The 20,912-nt window shown below is 45.0% G+C and overlaps 1 protein-coding gene and 1 long non-coding RNA gene across 6 annotated transcripts in view; both read right to left on the bottom strand.

Annotated features, from left to right (window-relative positions):
- ARHGEF2 (Rho/Rac guanine nucleotide exchange factor 2) overlaps window positions 1-20,912 on the bottom strand; it is an 876,584-nt gene that overhangs the window by 553,897 nt on the left and 301,775 nt on the right. For all 5 annotated transcript variants that reach the window (XM_078668338.1, XM_078668336.1, XM_078668334.1 and 2 more), the window contains exon 2: window positions 7,755-8,062. In XM_078668338.1, coding sequence (XP_078524464.1) covers window positions 7,755-8,041 — 287 coding nt within the window. In that variant the 5' untranslated portion in view covers window positions 8,042-8,062. The remainder of the gene's footprint in view (window positions 1-7,754; window positions 8,063-20,912) is intronic.
- On the bottom strand, window positions 13,643-14,156 carry LOC144798827 (uncharacterized). The gene is made up of 3 exons (XR_013603667.1): window positions 14,085-14,156; window positions 13,951-13,977; window positions 13,643-13,766 (listed from the first exon to the last, which is right to left on the bottom strand). It is a non-coding gene; the product is annotated as an uncharacterized LOC144798827 (long non-coding RNA).

Genomic DNA, 20,912 nt, shown 5'->3' with positions numbered 1-20,912 from the left:
AGCAAAGGCAGCAGTAGACTGTGGGAGACTACTGCATTCATCAGATAAATCTGTTCCCCCCCTAGCTGTAATAGGCTGCACTCTGCCACCCCTATCCTTCCTAGCATAGTGTAGTGTCCCCCGAATATCCTTACATCAGATGTTACGCTTATGCTACTGGTCTTAAGCTTGAAACCTCTCGGGCCCATAGACATGATTTTTGGCTTTCTAATATTTGGCTTATGGCCAAGTTATCCATGTATCATAATGCACTTAGCAGCTAACCACTTTAGGCCAAGTGTTTTGAAACAAGGACGGATTAATCTGAAAAATATTCTGCATGTACCAAAGCATTGTATGTTTTTTGTTATGAAACACCGCTCTTTCCAAAGTAAAGACTTCTCAAATGAATTAATATCTGTGATCAAAGTATTTTCGTATGGAGACATTTTACCATAAGTGGACATGATCTGTGGGTAGACAGCTTGCATATATTTGTCCACTGAAGTAAAAGAAAAACAACAATGGAGGTTATTTAAAGGTTGCAGATACAGGGAATTTGTCCAAAAAATGGTGCATGCCTAATAAGCCAACCTATTGATCCCCCCAACTCATTTATAGGCGGCATACTGTGGGACCCGACGTCAAGGGGGTCCTGTACAGACAGCCAGGGTCGGGACAAGCAGTGCCTGGACCTCAGCGCGCTGCATGACACAGTGGAGTGGAGAGGTAGTCTGCGGGGTGAATTTCAGGCACCTGGGCCTCACCTTCAACATCTGGCTGCAGCGGCGGCCACGACACTTGGAGTTTGCGCAGCGGGTGCTGGAGCCCCAAATCAGTGCCATTTTTGGGCGCCACAGAAGGAGCAGAGAGGTGCATGCTGGGCCCAGCGGTGAAGCAGGTGATGTCCCACTGGAGGAGCCTCTCTGGCAGCAGCACCTTGGGGCGAATCTTGGGGTCAGTGGAGACCCCATCTTAAAGATCTGGGGTACGGTGGCGGCAGCCATGCTTGACGATAGCACAAAGGAGGCAGAGATCATGGATTGGTGCCATTCTGAATGGTGCATTGAGTGCCACACGGATGGCAGTGAGGTAGACACTGGGCTCAGTGATGGGGCGACATCGAACTGGGAGTGCCCTCTTTCAGCAGCACCTTAGGACTGATCTTGGGCTCAGTGGAGGGGCCGATTTACTGCAAGGTGTGTTTTTGGCCAAACACCCTTGGAGCCTTTTTCCTGTGTCCGACCTGGGAGTTGGTGGGTGCTAGAGCCTGGTTGTGGCAGGGGGACAACCCTCGGGGTGTTTCTCTGTGGGGGTGGACCCTCTGTATAACAGCGGGTGGACAGCACTAGAGAGTGGGTGAGCGATGGAATGGTAAATCGGAGCGCGGACTGGTGCTTAGCAGCAGAGGAGAGTAGGCCTGTGGTTTAGTGCTGGCGGTATACAGTGGATCTCTGCTGGCGCATTTGGAAGATCACTTCACAAGGGTGCTGACTCTACCTGGACTGCCGTTTGGAGAAGAGCTTCTGTTGGGTAAATTGGCTACCTGTGGTCCTGTGTAATGCTCAGTGGCACGAAGACAATGGGCTTAACCATAAAAAAGATGGCTGTTTATCTGTGGAGACACAGGGGGCATTCCGGGAAGAGGGATCACCTCCGGAGACCAGTCTGGAGCTCCCGTGCCCTGCTCTCCAGCTCACGCTGGATAAAATACTAGCTGCTATTGCTGACTCCAAGGATAAACTCCAGAAGCAGATTGGTACAGTGGTAATGAAGCTGGGCCTTCTCAGGGCAGACCACCAAACACTGGCTGACAAGGTTAAGGGCATTGATGCGATTGTGGGACAACTTCAACCAGCAGAGCGATCCTTGCAGCAGCAAGTAACTGATCTTACTGAGAGTCTATGGATCTTGAAACACAGAGCTGAAGATGCGGAAGGGTGCAATCAGCACAATAATGTCCAGATTGTGGGGTTGTCCGAGGGGGAAGAAGGCAGTGGCATAGTTACATATTTAGAGCAATGGATGAAAACCAAGGGGGTGCCAGCTGAAACATTCCACTTTTTTTGCCCTTAAACAGGTACACAGGTTCTCCGCTTAGTTTTTGGTCCCAGGATGGCTAAATTGCTACATTACAGAGACCGCATGGTTGGGTCCTTTCATGTTGAGAATGTGGCAGTGGCCATGCTCCTAGACTTTACCACAGCTGTGCAAGCTAGGAGAACGTCCTTTATGGAAGTTAAACAAGGATTGCAAGATGCAGAGTTTTGGTACTTCGTTTTATTCCAGGCTAAATTGCGGGTAATGCTTGACGGTACACCAGACATCTTCCTGATCCCATCGGAAATCAGGGAGTGGTTTGAGAGGTACTGTTATATCCGCGAGTTAGGCCCATGTAGCGAAGCAGCTTATTTCTTTATATCGTCATATTTTTTCAGTAGCAACCTTTTGCACATATTCGGTGTGCGATAATGTTGGATTCATTTCTCTGATTTATGTACACATCTAGCTTCGCACAACATTATCACAATGCCCTGAATATCAAGTACAAGGTCTCTTTTTGCACTATGTACAAATTACATCTCTACCTTCATCCACGGGGCAATCTGTAGGCACATCGCAAGGCTGCTTTCTATAGTAAATCATGAGCATCCCAATAGATTAGGAGAGGAGGGACTTCCACTAAAACAGAAGGTCCTTGAATGCTGAGAATTCACCATGCAGTGGTCTGACTTCTCAGGAGGGGTGTCCAGGTTGTGACCCAGACTGGGTTCCGCATTCTCTCCCATCAGGAAATGGGGTTGGATCGTCCCTTGGGGGGATTCTTGGCTATACACCTACCTATGCTCTATGTACACTAAGAGTAGGGTTTGCATAATAGGAGTACTTTCGATTACTGCCTTGTTTTATATGCTTGCATATATACATTGTCTTAGCACCAGGGTAGAACTATATCTACTATTCACGCCTTTGGTGCTCATAATCACTTTTATTCGCTTCTGTCTATTAACCATTGCAGCACATATATTCTTTACAAGAATAACACTGGTTCAATAAATATATTGAAAACGTCCCATTGTGTATTCTCTGTATACTTCTCTGAGAATAAGCGAGCACAAGTAACTGCAAAAGGTTCTGTACTGTTTCCACGATCCCTGAGGGGGTCAGAGGTGTCTTGTTCAGTGGTTGCCAGAAACCATTTGTTCCCTGGTAGGTTAGGGGACTTAAGGTGGCACTGTGATCTAGCTGGTCTATAGGCCAACATATCCTGCTGGGGTGCCCGGAATCAGTCTAGGCACCATACCCCTAACTTATGTTGGCCAACAAATGCACAGATCATATGGATTAGTAGGAACTACATGACAGTACTAGGCTTAAGGCGCATGCAGGGGGGCAGTGACAGCAGGGCACAAACCACGACACCGCATACACCGCATACAACAATGGGGCCAGGATCCCACGTTTCTTGAGTACATCAGGAAGCTGACATGGGTGCAAGCGGATAAGGACAAGACAAATGCCTTGCTGGCAGCAACGCTGGATTACCAATGGAGACCATACAGGCTCAGATAACGGTACTGTTCCGATGGAGGCTCCGAGGGGTGGCCTCTAATGACGACACCACCAGCAAATGGAGCATGCTTCGACTGACTCTGCAAACAGTATAAAATATGTTTTGATGCCAAGTCATTTTATGGGTGAGATGGTTCCTCAGTGGGGCTGTGATGTGAACAGTGATGCGCAATGATGTAGGCTTCCAGGTGGATGTCAACTAGCAGTATGAGGAGGGCAGGCTGCAATAACAAACCACTGCACTTGGAGAGGTGCCTGCGGGTTGCTTGCTGGCCTGGTTCAGGACACGTTGCTGACTCACACCCGACGCTGGCTGGGGAGTAGCTATTTCTGAACTTTGTAGCTGTGAAGTGTGTGTTTCTGGAGTCTTACACACACTGCTTGCGTTCCATTTGCTATTACGCAGAGTTACAGGTAGCCGAATTGGGCAAGACAGGGCTGGGACGAGGTGCCTACGAGAGCTGTCTGTGTGATTTTTTTCACCCCATACCCTTGTCTACCTACTCATGGATATCGGTAATGCATTGTGCACATAGTTTGTCATGTCTAGGTTTGGGCGGCTAGCCGTTGCTTGGCTACCTATAGGATGGGCAGTTGGGGTATGTTTGTTTGTTTGCTGGGTTATAGGACTAATACATCCTTGCACAAGGAGTAGGACTGCATGTGGCAGGGGAAGCCTGGTGGGGAATACTATGACACAGGGAAATTATTCTTGCTATGATGGTGTCCCATGAAGTTTAAATTGTTGACATTGAGCATCAGGGTTATGGGTTCAGCAATCAAGCGTCACAAGCTACATATGTTCTTTAAAAGTAGGGCTGTTCACATTGCCCTATTACAGGAAACACATCTTACCAAAATTGAAGCCCAATAACTCTAGCTGCACTGGAGAGGGCAGGTGTACACTACAGAATATTTTGCATTTGCTATGGATGCTTTGGTGTGGGTCAGGGCAGTATCCTCTTTTAGGCAATACAAGTCAGAACTGAAAGGGAAGGTCAAAATGTCTTGTTGAAAGGGAGGCTGAATGGTAAACAGTTACAAATTGGCTCTGCATGTGCCCTAACCAGGACCAGTTGGCCATCTTTCCAGTCTGTCCCTGAAATTGAGCTGAATCACTGACAGAGACATGCTTATTGGAGGAGACTTTAACTGCTTGGCAGATTGGCAGACATGGATTTGGATCACTCTACATCGCCTGTGCCAGGGGCACCTGCCTATAGGATAGCGAAAGGGCTTCAAGAATGATAGGGAGCTAGGTATATGAGAATGTTTGGAGGGCACCTCGCAGCCTAGTGAGGGATTCTCCTTTTATTCCTGCCTAAATTCGCTTCATTTCCGCTTGGATACATTTCTTTGCTCTGGGTGACTGTGTCAGTTTGTCAGGCACATTGAGTACCTTGGCCGCACATATCCCACTGTTGATGAGGATACAACAGTGGGATGGATGTCTGGCAATCACTATGAAGTGCCTGTACCCCAGCACTTGCTACGTACCGAAAGGACCTCCAGAAAGCCATAACAGATTACTTTGAACGTAACCAGGGTACGACTTCAGGTTGCCTTACTGAGTGGGAGGCCTTTAAGGTGGTGACTCAGGGATACAGCTTAGACACAACAGTGGGGATCTGGAGAGATCTTGAATGTGATCTGATAAGTTTGGTAGGGGCCATCCGTCATCTAGACAACCAAACATGCACTGTTCATGCAGCAGGGCGAGGTTAGCAGAGGACAGGGAGCAGTACAGTGTCCTCTTGGAGAAGCTCCAGTGCCGTAGTTATGAGAAGTAACTCATCTAAGCATACAAAAGCGATGGGAGGGCAGTAAGACTGCTGGAGTGGCTGGTGCGACCGGAGTGAAGGGGGTCCCAGATTTCTCAGTTGCACATGCTGGACAGGGGATTGGTATACTACCAAGTAGATAATAATAATAATGCCTTCAGAGATTATTACCACGTTGCATGGGAAGCCGGCTGAGGAACCAGAGGTAGCTACGGGGTCATTCCTGAACCTCTTGCCATTGCGTTAACTTGTTCCGGAGGCTGCGGAGGGGCTAGTAGGACCCATCACGCCACAGGAAATTAATTGCGCCATACAAGATATGGCACAGGGGAAGACGCCGTGGGTGGATAGTCTACCAGCAGAGTTTTAATCAACCTTTGCTGGGCTGTTGGCACAGCAACTGGACACCATGAAAGCTAAGGGACTGGAGAAGCTGGAGCTCCTGGCCACAACCAGAGATTCAATGGTTATCCCGCACCCCAAAACACAAGTGCAGGGAGCTCCTGCCACGGCCTATAGATCACTGTCCATGTTGAGCATAGACTACAAGAACTTGAGCAAACTTCTTGCGGTGCGACTACTCCTGGAGATGAAAACGTTGGTACACCCTGACCAATGTGGATTTATTCCACAGCACAATGCTTCCCTTAATCTGCACTGCTTATATATGCTTATGTACGCCCTATCTTTGCAGCAATGGGATCATGCTGGGATATGTTGGTCGACATGGAAAAGGTTTTTGATACAGTTAGCAGGTGGTTCTTAGAATTGGTTATGCTCAAAATGGAGCTAAGAGCTGCCGGGGTGAGATGGGTGTGACTATTGTATACTGGCCCTACTCCCAGGTTAAGGACAGGTATCAGGGTTTCCAGCTCGTATGACATTCAACACAATAAAGCAACAAACAACATAAAAAGACACAAATAAACCCAGCCTACAGTAGAGTGTTCAGGTGATAGAAGCTCGCTGCAAAGACCTCTTGGGTCCTTCCAATGTCCCAGGAGACTCTGGGACAGTAACAAGCCATGCACATCCCTGGGTCCATGTGGTACATTTTATGAAGATGAAAGGCTGCATCACACTTTGGGGACTCTGGAACTAGGAGACAGGACCTCAAGACTCGGATTCTCCACTTGTCCTAATTTTTTAATATGGGGTGAGTTACCATCAGAGGAATCAGGACACATAGGTTTAAATTCTGACCTTCACAGTTACCTGAAATAACTGATACTGTGAAAAGTAACTCATTCTCCCACGTCTTTATTCTTTCAGTTGCCAAAAAAACACAGCTTAATTCTCAATTAAACACCAGTAGTAAGGGTGACTTTAGGAAAGCTATCCCTTACTATAATCATAGTTCATAGAAGCTTATTGATATCTGTGTAAACTTTGCAACTTTAGTTTCTTCTATCTGGCGAGTGCTGGCGTCATCAGAAGCATATACTAAATTTTTCAGTGGAGTTCTGACATCATACTGCCTTTAGCTCGAGGCTGCACTATCTTTATACACCTCTCCGAGAACAATACCCATTGCTTCTTACACATTTCATTAATGAACATGCTTGCATTCAGTTTGTGCTGATCTGGACTTAGGAGAGCAGTCATTAGGCTCCCCACAACATTTTAACAGTTAAAACTGACAACTGGGCTACGTAGTATGCTGAGCACACATCTGTTTTTAGGCTAAGATTGTAAATATTTTTGTGTCGGTTCTAAGTCCCCTTGGGCAGCCTTTACGTATAATGCCCATAAATAGGCATGGTTGTATGACACAACCACGCTTTCCTTTCCAACGCATTCCTTAACAACGGGGTGGAACAACGAATGCGGCAGAACCACACATTCTGTTTACAGCACAAGTCGTTACAGTGACTTGCCTTAGGTGGGGGCGCTGGACTTTGGAATAGTATAATTTACTATTCCAACTCTTGTACCCGTAACAGTAGAGAAACCGATGGAATTTAAAGTCCAACACTGCTTTACCTGAGGCATGTCGTTGTAATGGCTCCTGTTGTTCATAGAAAGCGTGGCTCAGAAGCATTTGTTGTTCCGCCAGCATTGCAAAGGCAGCGCTTTGTTCAGACGTCATGGTATTTTCTGTTTGCCTATGAGCAGAAATAAGCTAAAGTAATTTGGCCAGCTTGACACGGATTCAGAGCTGCACATTGTTTTTTGTTTTTCCACAACATGATTTGTTTACTTATCGTCACCTGGAAAAAGAGCACTCTCATGAATGATAAATAAGGAGGCGAGAAACTGACCAAGTATTATAAGAAATAAACTACGCCCAGTGTACATAAAAATGATATTGATACTCAACATGAAGTTTAGTGACTGTGACAGTATGCAAGAATGGTAGTATTTTTATAACATATGAAAGGGGTACTCCACAGAAAAAGATAGTCATTTATGATCCACTACCTGAGCTGGTCATCATCCAGTTCACTCTGGAGTTCTTTTCCTGGCTCCCAGCTGTGCCTCCGGAAGGGGTCGCGCGAGCGCATGGAAGATCTCAGGCGGCTGCGTCTCCTCAAGGGCACTCCCAGGAAGCTGTCCCCCTCTTCCTCTGCTACCAACCCCCAGTCTGCATCCTCCGGAGGGTGGAGGGTTGAGTGTGACTCCAACGCGGAGTGGCTGCGCTGCTTGGGGACCTGCAGAGCATAGGGAGCGCCATCCTCCGCGGCCAGGTACATGCCTGACCCATTCATCCTTCAAGTGCCCACTCAACTCTAGGGGGAGACAAAGAATGGGAGGGTCAGTAAAAGGTAGAGGGAAAATCAACAAGCAAAACATGTATAAGAAGTCTTACTGTCTTTCATTAAGTATCTTAAACATGACTTAGGTAGAAAAGATAGAAGCTTTGTTTTTTAAGTTCTTACAATTACTAAAAAGTGGTAATTCTATTAATAACTGGTGGTTCAAAAGAAAATAAATGCCTCTAAATATTATCAGACTTTAATCAAAGAAGTTAAGAGCAACATGTCTTTCTGCAGCTATTGGACGTATTCCCAGAGAACGCTGGTGCCAGGTCTTGAACTGCGTTAATACCCTCATGGATACCCAGAGTGACTACCAGTGGCTGAGAGTAATTCAAGCCAATCACCCGTCACTTTTTTGTTTAATGCAATGCGACAGGTAGGCCCAGGCGCGGTCCTGTGCCCATTGTGCCACTGCAGCCAAGCTGCACCAGACCGAGACGCGCCCCAACTAGGGCGAAGCTGGTTGTGGGCTGTTTGTGCTCCGGTTCAGAGAGGACCTGGCCTGGCAGTCCATTCTGGAAGCTCCTATTGGAGCAGGTTTACAGCTTATTTGCATATGGCTGGATCTAATCTGAGGTGCCATTGTGGGTGGGCAGAAAACAGATGGACTGGCATGCGGCCACAAGTACATATCAGTGACAGAGATTCATGCAAGAGCACCACCCATCACTTTTGTCTTTACTTCACATATAAATACCCAGCTAAACACACACTACAGGACAAGCTTGGATCATTCTACACGGCTAGGATGTGCTATGTAGATGGCTTTCACTGAACTCCTGACAATACTATCTGTAGCACTTCAAACAAGAAATCCTCACCAGAATGCATCAGTAAGGAAGCATTCATGTACATCGCTTTGGGATGTTATTTTTTTTGGTATCAAGAGTTTCCAACAATAATACCAGTCAAATCATGTAAAACTTTCTTCCCCAACTCATTAGACAGAGCTGCTCACATAAACCCAGCACACTTCTGGTCCTGAGCTCGGGAGTGCACAATGCCAGCACGTCAGCACCGTTCTTCCATTGCATTCTGGTACATGCAGATGCAGTTCATAGTGTTTTAGGGTTACTCCCACGTAGAAGAGTGTGCCCCAGTTCTTGCTTTCCAGGAGACTTCTTTCTGGATTCCTGGCAGTCTGCAGTAGAAAGGAGCAGGTAGGTTTGGAGGTGTTTGCAATGTGGCTTGCAGTGTATCAGGTAAAGTGCCAGTCCGACACATGATACGCATCCCTGGTGACTCGTGAACCACACACCTCCCAGAGGTGAGTAACACTCCAGGGGACACAGAGCACACTGCCAGCAAGTGAGTGCCACCTTTGCAAGGTCATCTTGCTAGAGCAGTGATACTCAAAGTGCGGCCCTCCTGACCTTTACATGCAGCCACGTGCGCAGCAGCAGCACTGGGTTGCTGTTTACTCGACCCAGCACTAACATGGATTAAAAAATATATATATACAGCAAGCACGTATTTAAAGGTTAGTTGCAGTTAGGGAAAGGAAGTAACTTGCCCCTTATCTTTAGGAACACCTTAATTTTTAGGTCTCGCCTGAGCCAGGGCATGCGTTGCTCTGGCAAGACTTTTAGTAAGGGGGCTTCAAAAAGCTCACCACGCGCTTTTCCTTGTGGCCTAAAGCTTGTGGTTACGTGCACAGTTACGCGCTCAGGCGCCATCTGGCTTTCCTCTCTTGCCATGGCTCATTAAGTGCATCACTCGCGGGCACCCTTACAGTGCGCGCAGATGGCACATCACTCGTTTTCGTTCGATGTTCTGCATCCACTTTACTGAGCCGCGTTTTACAAGCATGACAGGCGTGCAGTGACTCACCTCCACCCCCCACTCCTGCTGGGCTCGAGAACAACAAGACTCACCTGCAGCGTGTCCAGGCAGGGGGGCGGGTGAGTAACACTCCGGGGGACACGGAGGACACTGCCAGCAAGTGAGTGCCACCTTTGCCAGGTCATCCTGCTAGAGCAGTGATACTCAAAGTGCGGCCCTCCTGACCTTTACATGCGGCCACGTGCACAGCAGCAGCATTGGGCTGCTGTTTACTCAACCCAGCACTAACATGGATTTTCTTTTAAAATATACTTATGTATAGGTTAGTTGCAGTTAGGTAAAGGAAGTAACTTGCCCCATAACTTTAGGAACACCTTCATTTTTAGGTCCCGCCTGAGCCAGCACATGTGTGGCTCTGGCGAGACTTTTAGTAAGGGGTCTTCAAAAAGCTCACCACACCCTTTTGCTTCTGGCCTAAAGCTTGCGGTTACGTGCACAATTATGCGCCCAGGCGCCATCTGGCTTTCTTCTCTCGTCATTGCTCATTAAGCACAATGCTCGCGGGCACCCTTACAGCGCGCGCAGATCGCACATCACTCATTTTCTTTAGATGTCATGTGTCCGCTTTACTGAGCCGCGATTTTTACGAGCATGACAGGCGTGCAGTGACTCACCGCCACCCCCCACTCCTGCTGGGTTTCGAGAACAACAAGACTCACCCGCAGCGTGTCCAAGAAGGGGAGCGGGTGAGCAATGATCCACTTCCTGGCACAGGTCGGGGACAACCCTCAATCTCCAGTTTCTCTACTCTGTTCCTCCGCACCAGTCTCTTCGTGCCCCTGCTCATCGCTGCTATGGACATCGGGCTGTCGCTGGGGTGCCCCAACTGGGTCACCGCTTGTACCCTGAACGTGGATACAGGTCGATGCTGTCAGAAATCATCTCCTGGAGCTCCTGGAGCTCCGATCACTGCTTCCTATTCCGTCACCATCCTGGACATCCACCTCCTGATCACTTTTAAAGATCCAAGATTTTCATGACAGGCTCCGGGCAACAATTTCCACTTCAGTTTTTTCTATTCTAACTGGTCAACATGTTCTTTCACAAGAGTGTCCTTCCCTGCGTATTTCTGTCCCTGGGGCCACAGAATAACAAACATCGGAGGCTTATAGCCCTTACTACTTTCTCTTAACTCCTTCCCACACACTTCAGCCCTTCGTCCTGCCTAAGCCGCTCACACTTTTACCCTGCCTCCCCCTCCGCCCATCACAACATTCTTGCACGTCTCCCCTTTCACCACTGTCAGCCATGCCCTACCGCTCCACCCTGGCTCCGTCTACTTACCCACACATCCTTCGACCATTGGACCGTTCCACTCCTTCCCCCACCCCTTAACACTTTCCAACCGCTCATTCCTCCCCAAGCAGTCACTCCACCGCTTTTCAACCCTCAATTTGTGTACTCACCCATCGGCCCTCCGCTCCCTCCCGCGGTCCCCCATGCACCTATCACTCTCACCTTTTTACCCGCCTCTCTCACTATTCTTAACTGCTTCTCCCAATCTGCTCGCCGCCTCTCTCTCCATTCTACCCATCAGTCACCCCGACCGGGACTCTCGTTGGTCTATCCGTCTGTCCCTCACCTATCCACTGATCCCTCACCCATCTACCCTTACGGTGCCTATTACTACCCCAACAATCTCTTCTCCAACCACTCGTTTCTTTCTCACCCCATCCACCTCTACCTCCGCACTGTCCCAATCTGCACTCCTCGCCCACTGCTCTTTATTTCTCTCACTTCTCCAGACAGTTCCCATCTCTCATTCAAATGTCTGGTTCCTTTCCCTCTCCTAGCACCTCACACTATTGTCACTTTCTTACCTCTGTGCCCTGTACCCCATCCCCAGTCTCTGCACCCCGCTCCTGTATGTCAAATCCACCTCACTATTGTCTTCCTCTTATCTTTCCACTCTCTTCCCATCTCTCAATCCCTCCAGCCTCTTCCCACCACTCCACCATGTTCCCACTTCACCCTCCCCACTTGGTTCCCATTCCTCTCCCCTCCACCATGTTGCTACCATATCTCACATCCACCTCACTATTGTCTTTCTCCCATCTTTCCACCCTCTTCTCATCTCTCACCCTCCACCCATCTCTCACTTTCACCCTCTCCTGTTTCTCATCACCTCCGACCTCTTTTCACCCCTCCGCCCTGTTCCCAACTCACACCCTCCACTTTGTTTCCATCACACACCCCTGCCCCCCTCCCCCTGTCCTATCTCTCACCCACCATGATTATGCTTGTCTCTTACTCCCGCTCCACTGTTTTTTCTTCACCTACTATCCAAGTTCCCGTCTCACACCTCCCCACCTATTGTTTTCTCTTGTCTCGGAAAGAAGAATGCACCACCCCATCCCTCCATGTCCTGGTTTGGTAACAAAAATCAGCAATAAGAAGGGGGCAATGGGCCCTTTATACTGCTGAGTACCGGGGCCACTGCACCTGTTTCACTCCTGATAGCTATGTCTCTGGGTAATGCGCACAGTGCATATTGCGATCCCACGTGAAATAGATTGGGGAACAAATTGCTCATTCCGTAAACATGTACAGTGAAAGGGCATTATTTAAAAAAGGTTTGCGCAGGGGCTCAGCCTCGTCATTGGCTGTCTTCTGCTGCCAACCGGGGGCAGTGTCCTTTTTCCTTGTTGGCATTGGGCCCAGTGGCAACCTTGCTACAACATTGCTAACAAGCATTTGCAATGCAGTAGGTCTCGCATTTAAGCAAGTTTAAGCTATTGCCATTGTAAATGACAATGTATTTTATTTATGTTTTTAAAAACCAATACCAAAATAAAAGGCATAGCCATTTACAATGCCAATAGCTCAAACTTGCCTAACTGCGAGACCTATTGCATTGCAAATGTTTGTTAAAGACAGCCACTGAATATACATGCTTTGCTTCCTCTACTCCCACTTTATACCCCCGCTGGCATCAGTGTGGCCCTCGGTCACACCATGGACCAAACTTTGTGCCCCAGGAAAATGTTTGTGAGTATCCATGTGCTAGAGCCATGTGGTGCACCAGCATGCTTTGTGTCACCCAGGCGCTGTACTACAAGAGGCATTTCAGGGACCCTGGAAACCTACCTGCTCATTTCTGATGAAACCTGCGAAAGCTCTGACAGACATGTTCATAAATAAAAGCAGAGTCAAGATTCCACTGGGATATTAGAAAGGGCACTGTTTATATGCACAAGGAGAGTTTCTGTAGTTTTATGAATCATTACAGATAGGCACTTTCTAAATGAATGTAACATACTATATTGTGTCTATATGTTTGATACTCCTACACTAAGTAAATATCTGGGTCTGCTTTCCTCCCACCATGCTCGTGTGCTGACTGATTACACTTCAGTCTGTTTGCCCCGTTGTTATAGTCACTCCTGCCGTACGCGGATAATTGAGCTCCCGGCTGCAAGCACTTTACCCTACACGCTGGTTTATTGTGGAGGGAGTAATTGACAGTCATGCGAGTTCATTCAACACGACCGTTTATTGCATTACGCCACTGGATGATGTCCATGTTTGGTTCTAACCTGAACCTGTGTATTTAAATCTTAAACGCTATAATGTGAACCTAGAGGATCTCTAGGGTCATCCCTTTGTTGGGCACACTATAAGATTATCTTTCTAGAAAGAAAAGATTTCCATTCTGTTGGTTTGTTATTTGTCAACAAAAGCTTTTTTAATTGGTTATTTTCATGTTTGGTTATTTTTTCTTCATCTTTTCACCACTTGACATATTCGAAATACAGGCAATGTCATTCAACAATATGATATCCAATGCATTTCGGGCATTATGAGGTCATGCCCTTCATCAGGGAAATGGACACTGTGAAAACGAAAATGAGGTAACATTTACTACATTCAAAAAACATAAGCGAGTTACATCTCCATTATAAAGGTGCAGCGCAAAATAGTGCAGACAAGTCAAACATGCAGTGTAATCACGTGAAGTTGGTGTACGGGTAAGGGGTTTTATATGCGTGCAGGGGTAAAAAAACACGGTTACTTACATGCCTTTCTTCATGTAAGTGTCGAATCTAAAAGAATAGGGAGGGTGCTTGTTAGGTTATGGCCTGAAGATAAAACAATTGCGGAGCGTGTTCTCGCGAGTCAGAGAGACCGCGTCTTTCTCATCAAAACTAACCTGGTGCAAGGGTACATCCAGTTTACTGTTCGTTGTTCGTCTCGCCGTAGCGGTTCAACATAGCGACGGCTGCCAATGGGTCAGTCCGCGCTTTCCTTATTTTGAAAAACAAGGCGGTCATGTGGGGTATCACGTGTTACTGGCCAGTGAAAAAAGACTATCGCGTATAGCTCTCAGGTCGGGCACTTGTGTGTCCAATTTTGTGCCAATCGAGTTTGGCATTCACCGGGGAAAAAACGTAGCCGTGATGTTTATAATGCATAGTCAAAAAGAATAATAAAACTGTTGAAAAATATAAAGAATAAAAAACTATCGAGTAAACGTTCATAGGAGCCCCGAACTTATGGAGTCCTGGTTCCAAGGTCAACATATTAAGTGTTTGTGCTAAAGGGGATGGCTGGGATTGGTGATATCGAAAGGGATATGTGTGTACATGTGTCAGATGTAATGGAACTTACAACAGTATACACAAGCAGCAATCTGCAGAGCAAAAGTTTTAAAGATAACACGCAAATTCGATTCGTTCATTAAGGCCCATTGGTTTCTGGGTAAACAATTTATAAATCCAGTAATTCTCTCTTCTGAGTAGAAATTTTGTATTGTCTCTGCCTTCTATTTTTTGGACAATCTCAAGAATGGTGTATTTGATTTGGGAAGCATTGTGTTGCGCTTCTACAAAATGTGCTGATAGCGCTGATTTGGTGTTCTTCAAACGGATGTTAGATTTGTGCTCAATTAAGCGTGTCTTGATCCGTCGCTCCGTTTTGCCCACGTACATTTTCCCACATGGGCATCTAATTCCATATATCAGGTTAGACGATTCACAGGTACCATTTACTTTCAATTTGATGGGGTAACCCTGTGTGGGATGACATATTTCGTTGCCTCTGATAATGCTGTTACAACTACCACAATTATAACAAGGTTTAGTTCCAGAGTATGTGGTGATGTTCGGAAGTTTATTCCGGAGGATTTCCCCCAAATTCTTAGCTCTAGTAAATGCAAAGATAGGTGTGGAGCTGAAAGATTGTTTAAAGTCCGGTTCCATGTTCAGGATCGACCAGTGTTTCAGTATGGATTGTTTGTATTTTTTGCTAGCGGTCGAATATTTAGAGACAGCTACAATCCGTGTTTGCTCAGATTTTTCTTTCGAAGTTAGAAGTTTGGATCTGTCCATATTCTCAATTCTGTTTCTACTTTCTTCCACTAGAGTTGGTGGGTATCCTCTCGAGGTGAATTTTTTGGTCATTTGTTCAAGTCTGATTTTCAGTGTTTGTTCGTCCGAACTGATTCGTTTGACCCTGGCCATTTGTGAGAATGGTAAGTTCTTGATTAGGTTTGGCTCATGGAAACTTGTGTATAGGAGCATGTTATTTCTATCAGTTGGTTTTGTGTATAGATCTGTTTTGAATCCTTCCGGGGAAATTGTGATATTGACATCTAGAAAATTAACCTCAGTGTCTGATATGTCCCATGTTAATTGAATCCTTTCATCGATGTCATTAAATGCCTTCAATTGAGTGTTTAGAGCTTCCTTGGTGTTGGTCCAAATGAGAAAGAGGTCATCTATGTACCTTACTATCATTTTGAGATTATCTGTCCATTCTGGTTTAGACAAAATATGTTGTTGTTCATACCATTGCATGAATATATTTGCATATACGGGTGCCGCCGAATTGCCCATTGCCATGCCCGTTAACTGCTGGTACCACGTTTGATCAACTTTGAAGTAGCTATGGTAGAGAATGAATTGCATCAATTCCATGAGAAATGTTTGAAGATCTATGTCAAGATCAGAGTTCAAGAGGGCATTCTCCAAGGCCTCTATGCCCATATCATGAGGTATACTCGTATACAAGCTGCGTACATCAGCTGTACATAAGATTAGTTTGTCCGTTTCATTCACTGGTATTCTTTGCAGTTTGTGTAAAAATTGCGTAGTGTCCTTGATATACGTTTGCATGGATTGTACTGATTTTTGCAGGTATTTATCAATGAGTTGGCCAATGGGTTCATGGAGGCTACCTATAGTAGATACTATTGGTCGCATCGGAGGATCATAGGTGTTTTTGTGAATTTTGGGAACCATCCTTAATGTTGGACTTTTAGGGTTCAATGTTGTTAAGAACTGTTTTGTTCTGTCCGTGATTATGCCTTTTCTGTAAGCTTCATCAATGATGTTTTTGAGTGTTATTGAATATTCCAACGTCGGGTTTTGATTCAGACTTATGTAAGTTTGGGTGTCTGAAATATGTTCCATAACTTTTGAATTGTACATCTCAGTGTTCATAATAACGATGGCTCCCCCTTTATCAGCTTTGGTGAAAATTATGCTGTCGTCGTTAGCCATTCTGTGTAGTGTATCCAAGTCTTTCTGTGTTATATTTCTTTGTTTGGGTTTAGTGTGTTTCAACTTCTGTAGGTCTTGTCGTACTAGATTTTCAAATAAATCTAATGTTTTATGGCTCATAGGAGCTTGAAAAGAGCTTTGAGGTCGTAAGCCTAATAGTTGGTCTTGTTCAGTATGTGGTCGTTCAGGTACTACATTGTCGAAAAAGTGTCTCAACCTGAGTTTCCTCATGAATTTGAATAAGCTCACCTCTAGTTCCAGGTTGTCTGTGCTGGTGGTGGGAACAAAGGACATCCCCCTTTGTAGTATTTGTAACTCGTGTGGATTGAAATTTTTACCACTGATGTTAATCACTAGTTGCTCTGAGGTTGATTCTTTTTCTTCGTTTTCTCTTTCTCCTTGATGTTGGCCGATGTGCTTCGTGTTGTCGGTGGGTCTCTTTCTTTGTCCCTTTCTGATACTTCTCCTGGGTCTCCTTTTTGGGCTTGGCCCTGTTCTAAAAAAGGATTCGGTTCACTGGGCTTGCTTGTGGTGGGTTCTTCCATGGTCGTTTTCTCTTGGGTGGTTCGACTTGGTGGTGGTCTACGAGATTTTTGAGTGGTGTCACTCTCCGTCGATGATGTATCTGTATTCGAGTTATACGGCTTGTTTCTTCGTTTCTGTGCATAGATGTCTGCCCATGTGTAAACTTCCCCTAGGCGGTAGTCCAAAGTATCCCTTTTGAATTTACGAATTTTTCTTTCGTTAATCTCTTTTGTGTGGCGGTCTATTTGACTTTTGATGTCCTCTAAAGTCGTCTTTAATTCGTCTTCCGACATCATTTTAGAGAGTTCTGTTGAGGTCTCTTCAATCTCAGTGCTCAGTTCCTCCAAGATTGTGGACAGTTCTTGTATGATCAGGAGGATCAGGTCCAGGGAGCATTTGTTTAAAATTTCATACCAGCGTTCCTGGAATTTTTTTGAATGTTTGCATAAGGATGGTTTTAAAGCAATTCTTAGGCCACGTGGTATGCGTGAATTTCGATGATATTTTATGAGAGTACTGGCGTGTAGTTGTTGGTTGGTTCTCCGTTTGGAGAGATATAGCAGTTGTTTAATGTTTTGCTCTTTAGATCGGCTCGTGGTTTCCTGTGTGAGTTCATCCCTGATTAATGAATAGATTTCATCTGCATCTTTGATTTCAAATGCGAAGGTGGAGGCGCGGGCCTCTGTGCTTTTTGAGATATCCTCGTAGTTGCTCATTATTGTGTTTTTGTAATATTTGAAATTGCGTGCTATCCTTTCCCGTGGACGCTCAATGGATGAACTACAATTAAGGATTGGGCGGATGCACAGCTTTTTTTAAATGTGATAAAAGTTCCTTTTAAATTGCACGGTTACTGGTTAGTTTTTGTAGGTGCTCCACAAGGTGGCGCCAGGAGTCCAATGGCGTCGAATGAGTAAACGCTATAATGTGAACCTAGAGGATCTCTAGGGTCATCCCTTTGTTGGGCACACTATAAGATTATCTTTCTAGAAAGAAAAGATTTCCATTCTGTTGGTTTGTTATTTGTCAACAAAAGCTTTTTTAATTGGTTATTTTCATGTTTGGTTATTTTTTCTTCATCTTTTCACCACTTGACATATTCGAAATACAGGCAATGTCATTCAACAATATGATATCCAATGCATTTCGGGCATTATGAGGTCATGCCCTTCATCAGGGAAATGGACACTGTGAAAACGAAAATGAGGTAACATTTACTACATTCAAAAAACATAAGCGAGTTACATCTCCATTATAAAGGTGCAGCGCAAAATAGTGCAGACAAGTCAAACATACATCATCGACGGAGAGTGACACCACTCAAAAATCTCGTAGACCACCACCAAGTCGAACCACCCAAGAGAAAACGACCATGGAAGAACCCACCACAAGCAAGCCCAGTGAACCGAATCCTTTTTTAGAACAGGGCCAAGCCCAAAAAGGAGACCCAGGAGAAGTATCAGAAAGGGACAAAGAAAGAGACCCACCGACAACACGAAGCACATCGGCCAACATCAAGGAGAAAGAGAAAACGAAGAAAAAGAATCAACCTCAGAGCAACTAGTGATTAACATCAGTGGTAAAAATTTCAATCCACACGAGTTACAAATACTACAAAGGGGGATGTCCTTTGTTCCCACCACCAGCACAGACAACCTGGAACTAGAGGTGAGCTTATTCAAATTCATGAGGAAACTCAGGTTGAGACACTTTTTCGACAATGTAGTACCTGAACGACCACATACTGAACAAGACCAACTATTAGGCTTACGACCTCAAAGCTCTTTTCAAGCTCCTATGAGCCATAAAACATTAGATTTATTTGAAAATCTAGTACGACAAGACCTACAGAAGTTGAAACACACTAAACCCAAACAAAGAAATATAACACAGAAAGACTTGGATACACTACACAGAATGGCTAACGACGACAGCATAATTTTCACCAAAGCTGATAAAGGGGGAGCCATCGTTATTATGAACACTGAGATGTACAATTCAAAAGTTATGGAACATATTTCAGACACCCAAACTTACATAAGTCTGAATCAAAACCCGACGTTGGAATATTCAATAACACTCAAAAACATCATTGATGAAGCTTACAGAAAAGGCATAATCACGGACAGAACAAAACAGTTCTTAACAACATTGAACCCTAAAAGTCCAACATTAAGGATGGTTCCCAAAATTCACAAAAACACCTATGATCCTCCGATGCGACCAATAGTATCTACTATAGGTAGCCTCCATGAACCCATTGGCCAACTCATTGATAAATACCTGCAAAAATCAGTACAATCCATGCAAACGTATATCAAGGACACTACGCAATTTTTACACAAACTGCAAAGAATACCAGTGAATGAAACGGACAAACTAATCTTATGTACAGCTGATGTACGCAGCTTGTATACGAGTATACCTCATGATATGGGCATAGAGGCCTTGGAGAATGCCCTCTTGAACTCTGATCTTGACATAGATCTTCAAACATTTCTCATGGAATTGATGCAATTCATTCTCTACCATAGCTACTTCAAAGTTGATCAAACGTGGTACCAGCAGTTAACGGGCATGGCAATGGGCAATTCGGCGGCACCCGTATATGCAAATATATTCATGCAATGGTATGAACAACAACATATTTTGTCTAAACCAGAATGGACAGATAATCTCAAAATGATAGTAAGGTACATAGATGACCTCTTTCTCATTTGGACCAACACCAAGGAAGCTCTAAACACTCAATTGAAGGCATTTAATGACATCGATGAAAGGATTCAATTAACATGGGACATATCAGACACTGAGGTTAATTTTCTAGATGTCAATATCACAATTTCCCCGGAAGGATTCAAAACAGATCTATACACAAAACCAACTGATAGAAATAACATGCTCCTATACACAAGTTTCCATGAGCCAAACCTAATCAAGAACTTACCATTCTCACAAATGGCCAGGGTCAAACGAATCAGTTCGGACGAACAAACACTGAAAATCAGACTTGAACAAATGACCAAAAAATTCACCTCGAGAGGATACCCACCAACTCTAGTGGAAGAAAGTAGAAACAGAATTGAGAATATGGACAGATCCAAACTTCTAACTTCGAAAGAAAAATCTGAGCAAACACGGATTGTAGCTGTCTCTAAATATTCGACCGCTAGCAAAAAATACAAACAATCCATACTGAAACACTGGTCGATCCTGAACATGGAACCGGACTTTAAACAATCTTTCAGCTCCACACCTATCTTTGCATTTACTAGAGCTAAGAATTTGGGGGAAATCCTCCGGAATAAACTTCCGAACATCACCACATACTCTGGAACTAAACCTTGTTATAATTGTGGTAGTTGTAACAGCATTATCAGAGGCAACGAAATATGTCATCCCACACAGGGTTACCCCATCAAATTGAAAGTAAATGGTACCTGTGAATCGTCTAACCTGATATATGGAATTAGATGCCCATGTGGGAAAATGTACGTGGGCAAAACGGAGCGACGGATCAAGACACGCTTAATTGAGCACAAATCTAACATCCGTTTGAAGAACACCAAATCAGCGCTATCAGCACATTTTGTAGAAGCGCAACACAATGCTTCCCAAATCAAATACACCATTCTTGAGATTGTCCAAAAAATAGAAGGCAGAGACAATACAAAATTTCTACTCAGAAGAGAGAATTACTGGATTTATAAATTGTTTACCCAGAAACCAATGGGCCTTAATGAACGAATCGAATTTGCGTGTTATCTTTAAAACTTTTGCTCTGCAGATTGCTGCTTGTGTATACTGTTGTAAGTTCCATTACATCTGACACATGTACACACATATCCCTTTCGATATCACCAATCCCAGCCATCCCCTTTAGCACAAACACTTAATATGTTGACCTTGGAACCAGGACTCCATAAGTTCGGGGCTCCTATGAACGTTTACTC

This window comes from Lissotriton helveticus, chromosome 12 (genome assembly GCF_964261635.1).
Source record: "Lissotriton helveticus chromosome 12, aLisHel1.1, whole genome shotgun sequence".
Classification (NCBI taxonomy): Eukaryota; Metazoa; Chordata; class Amphibia; order Caudata; family Salamandridae; genus Lissotriton; species Lissotriton helveticus.
This window is presented reverse-complemented; position numbering and strand designations above follow the sequence as displayed.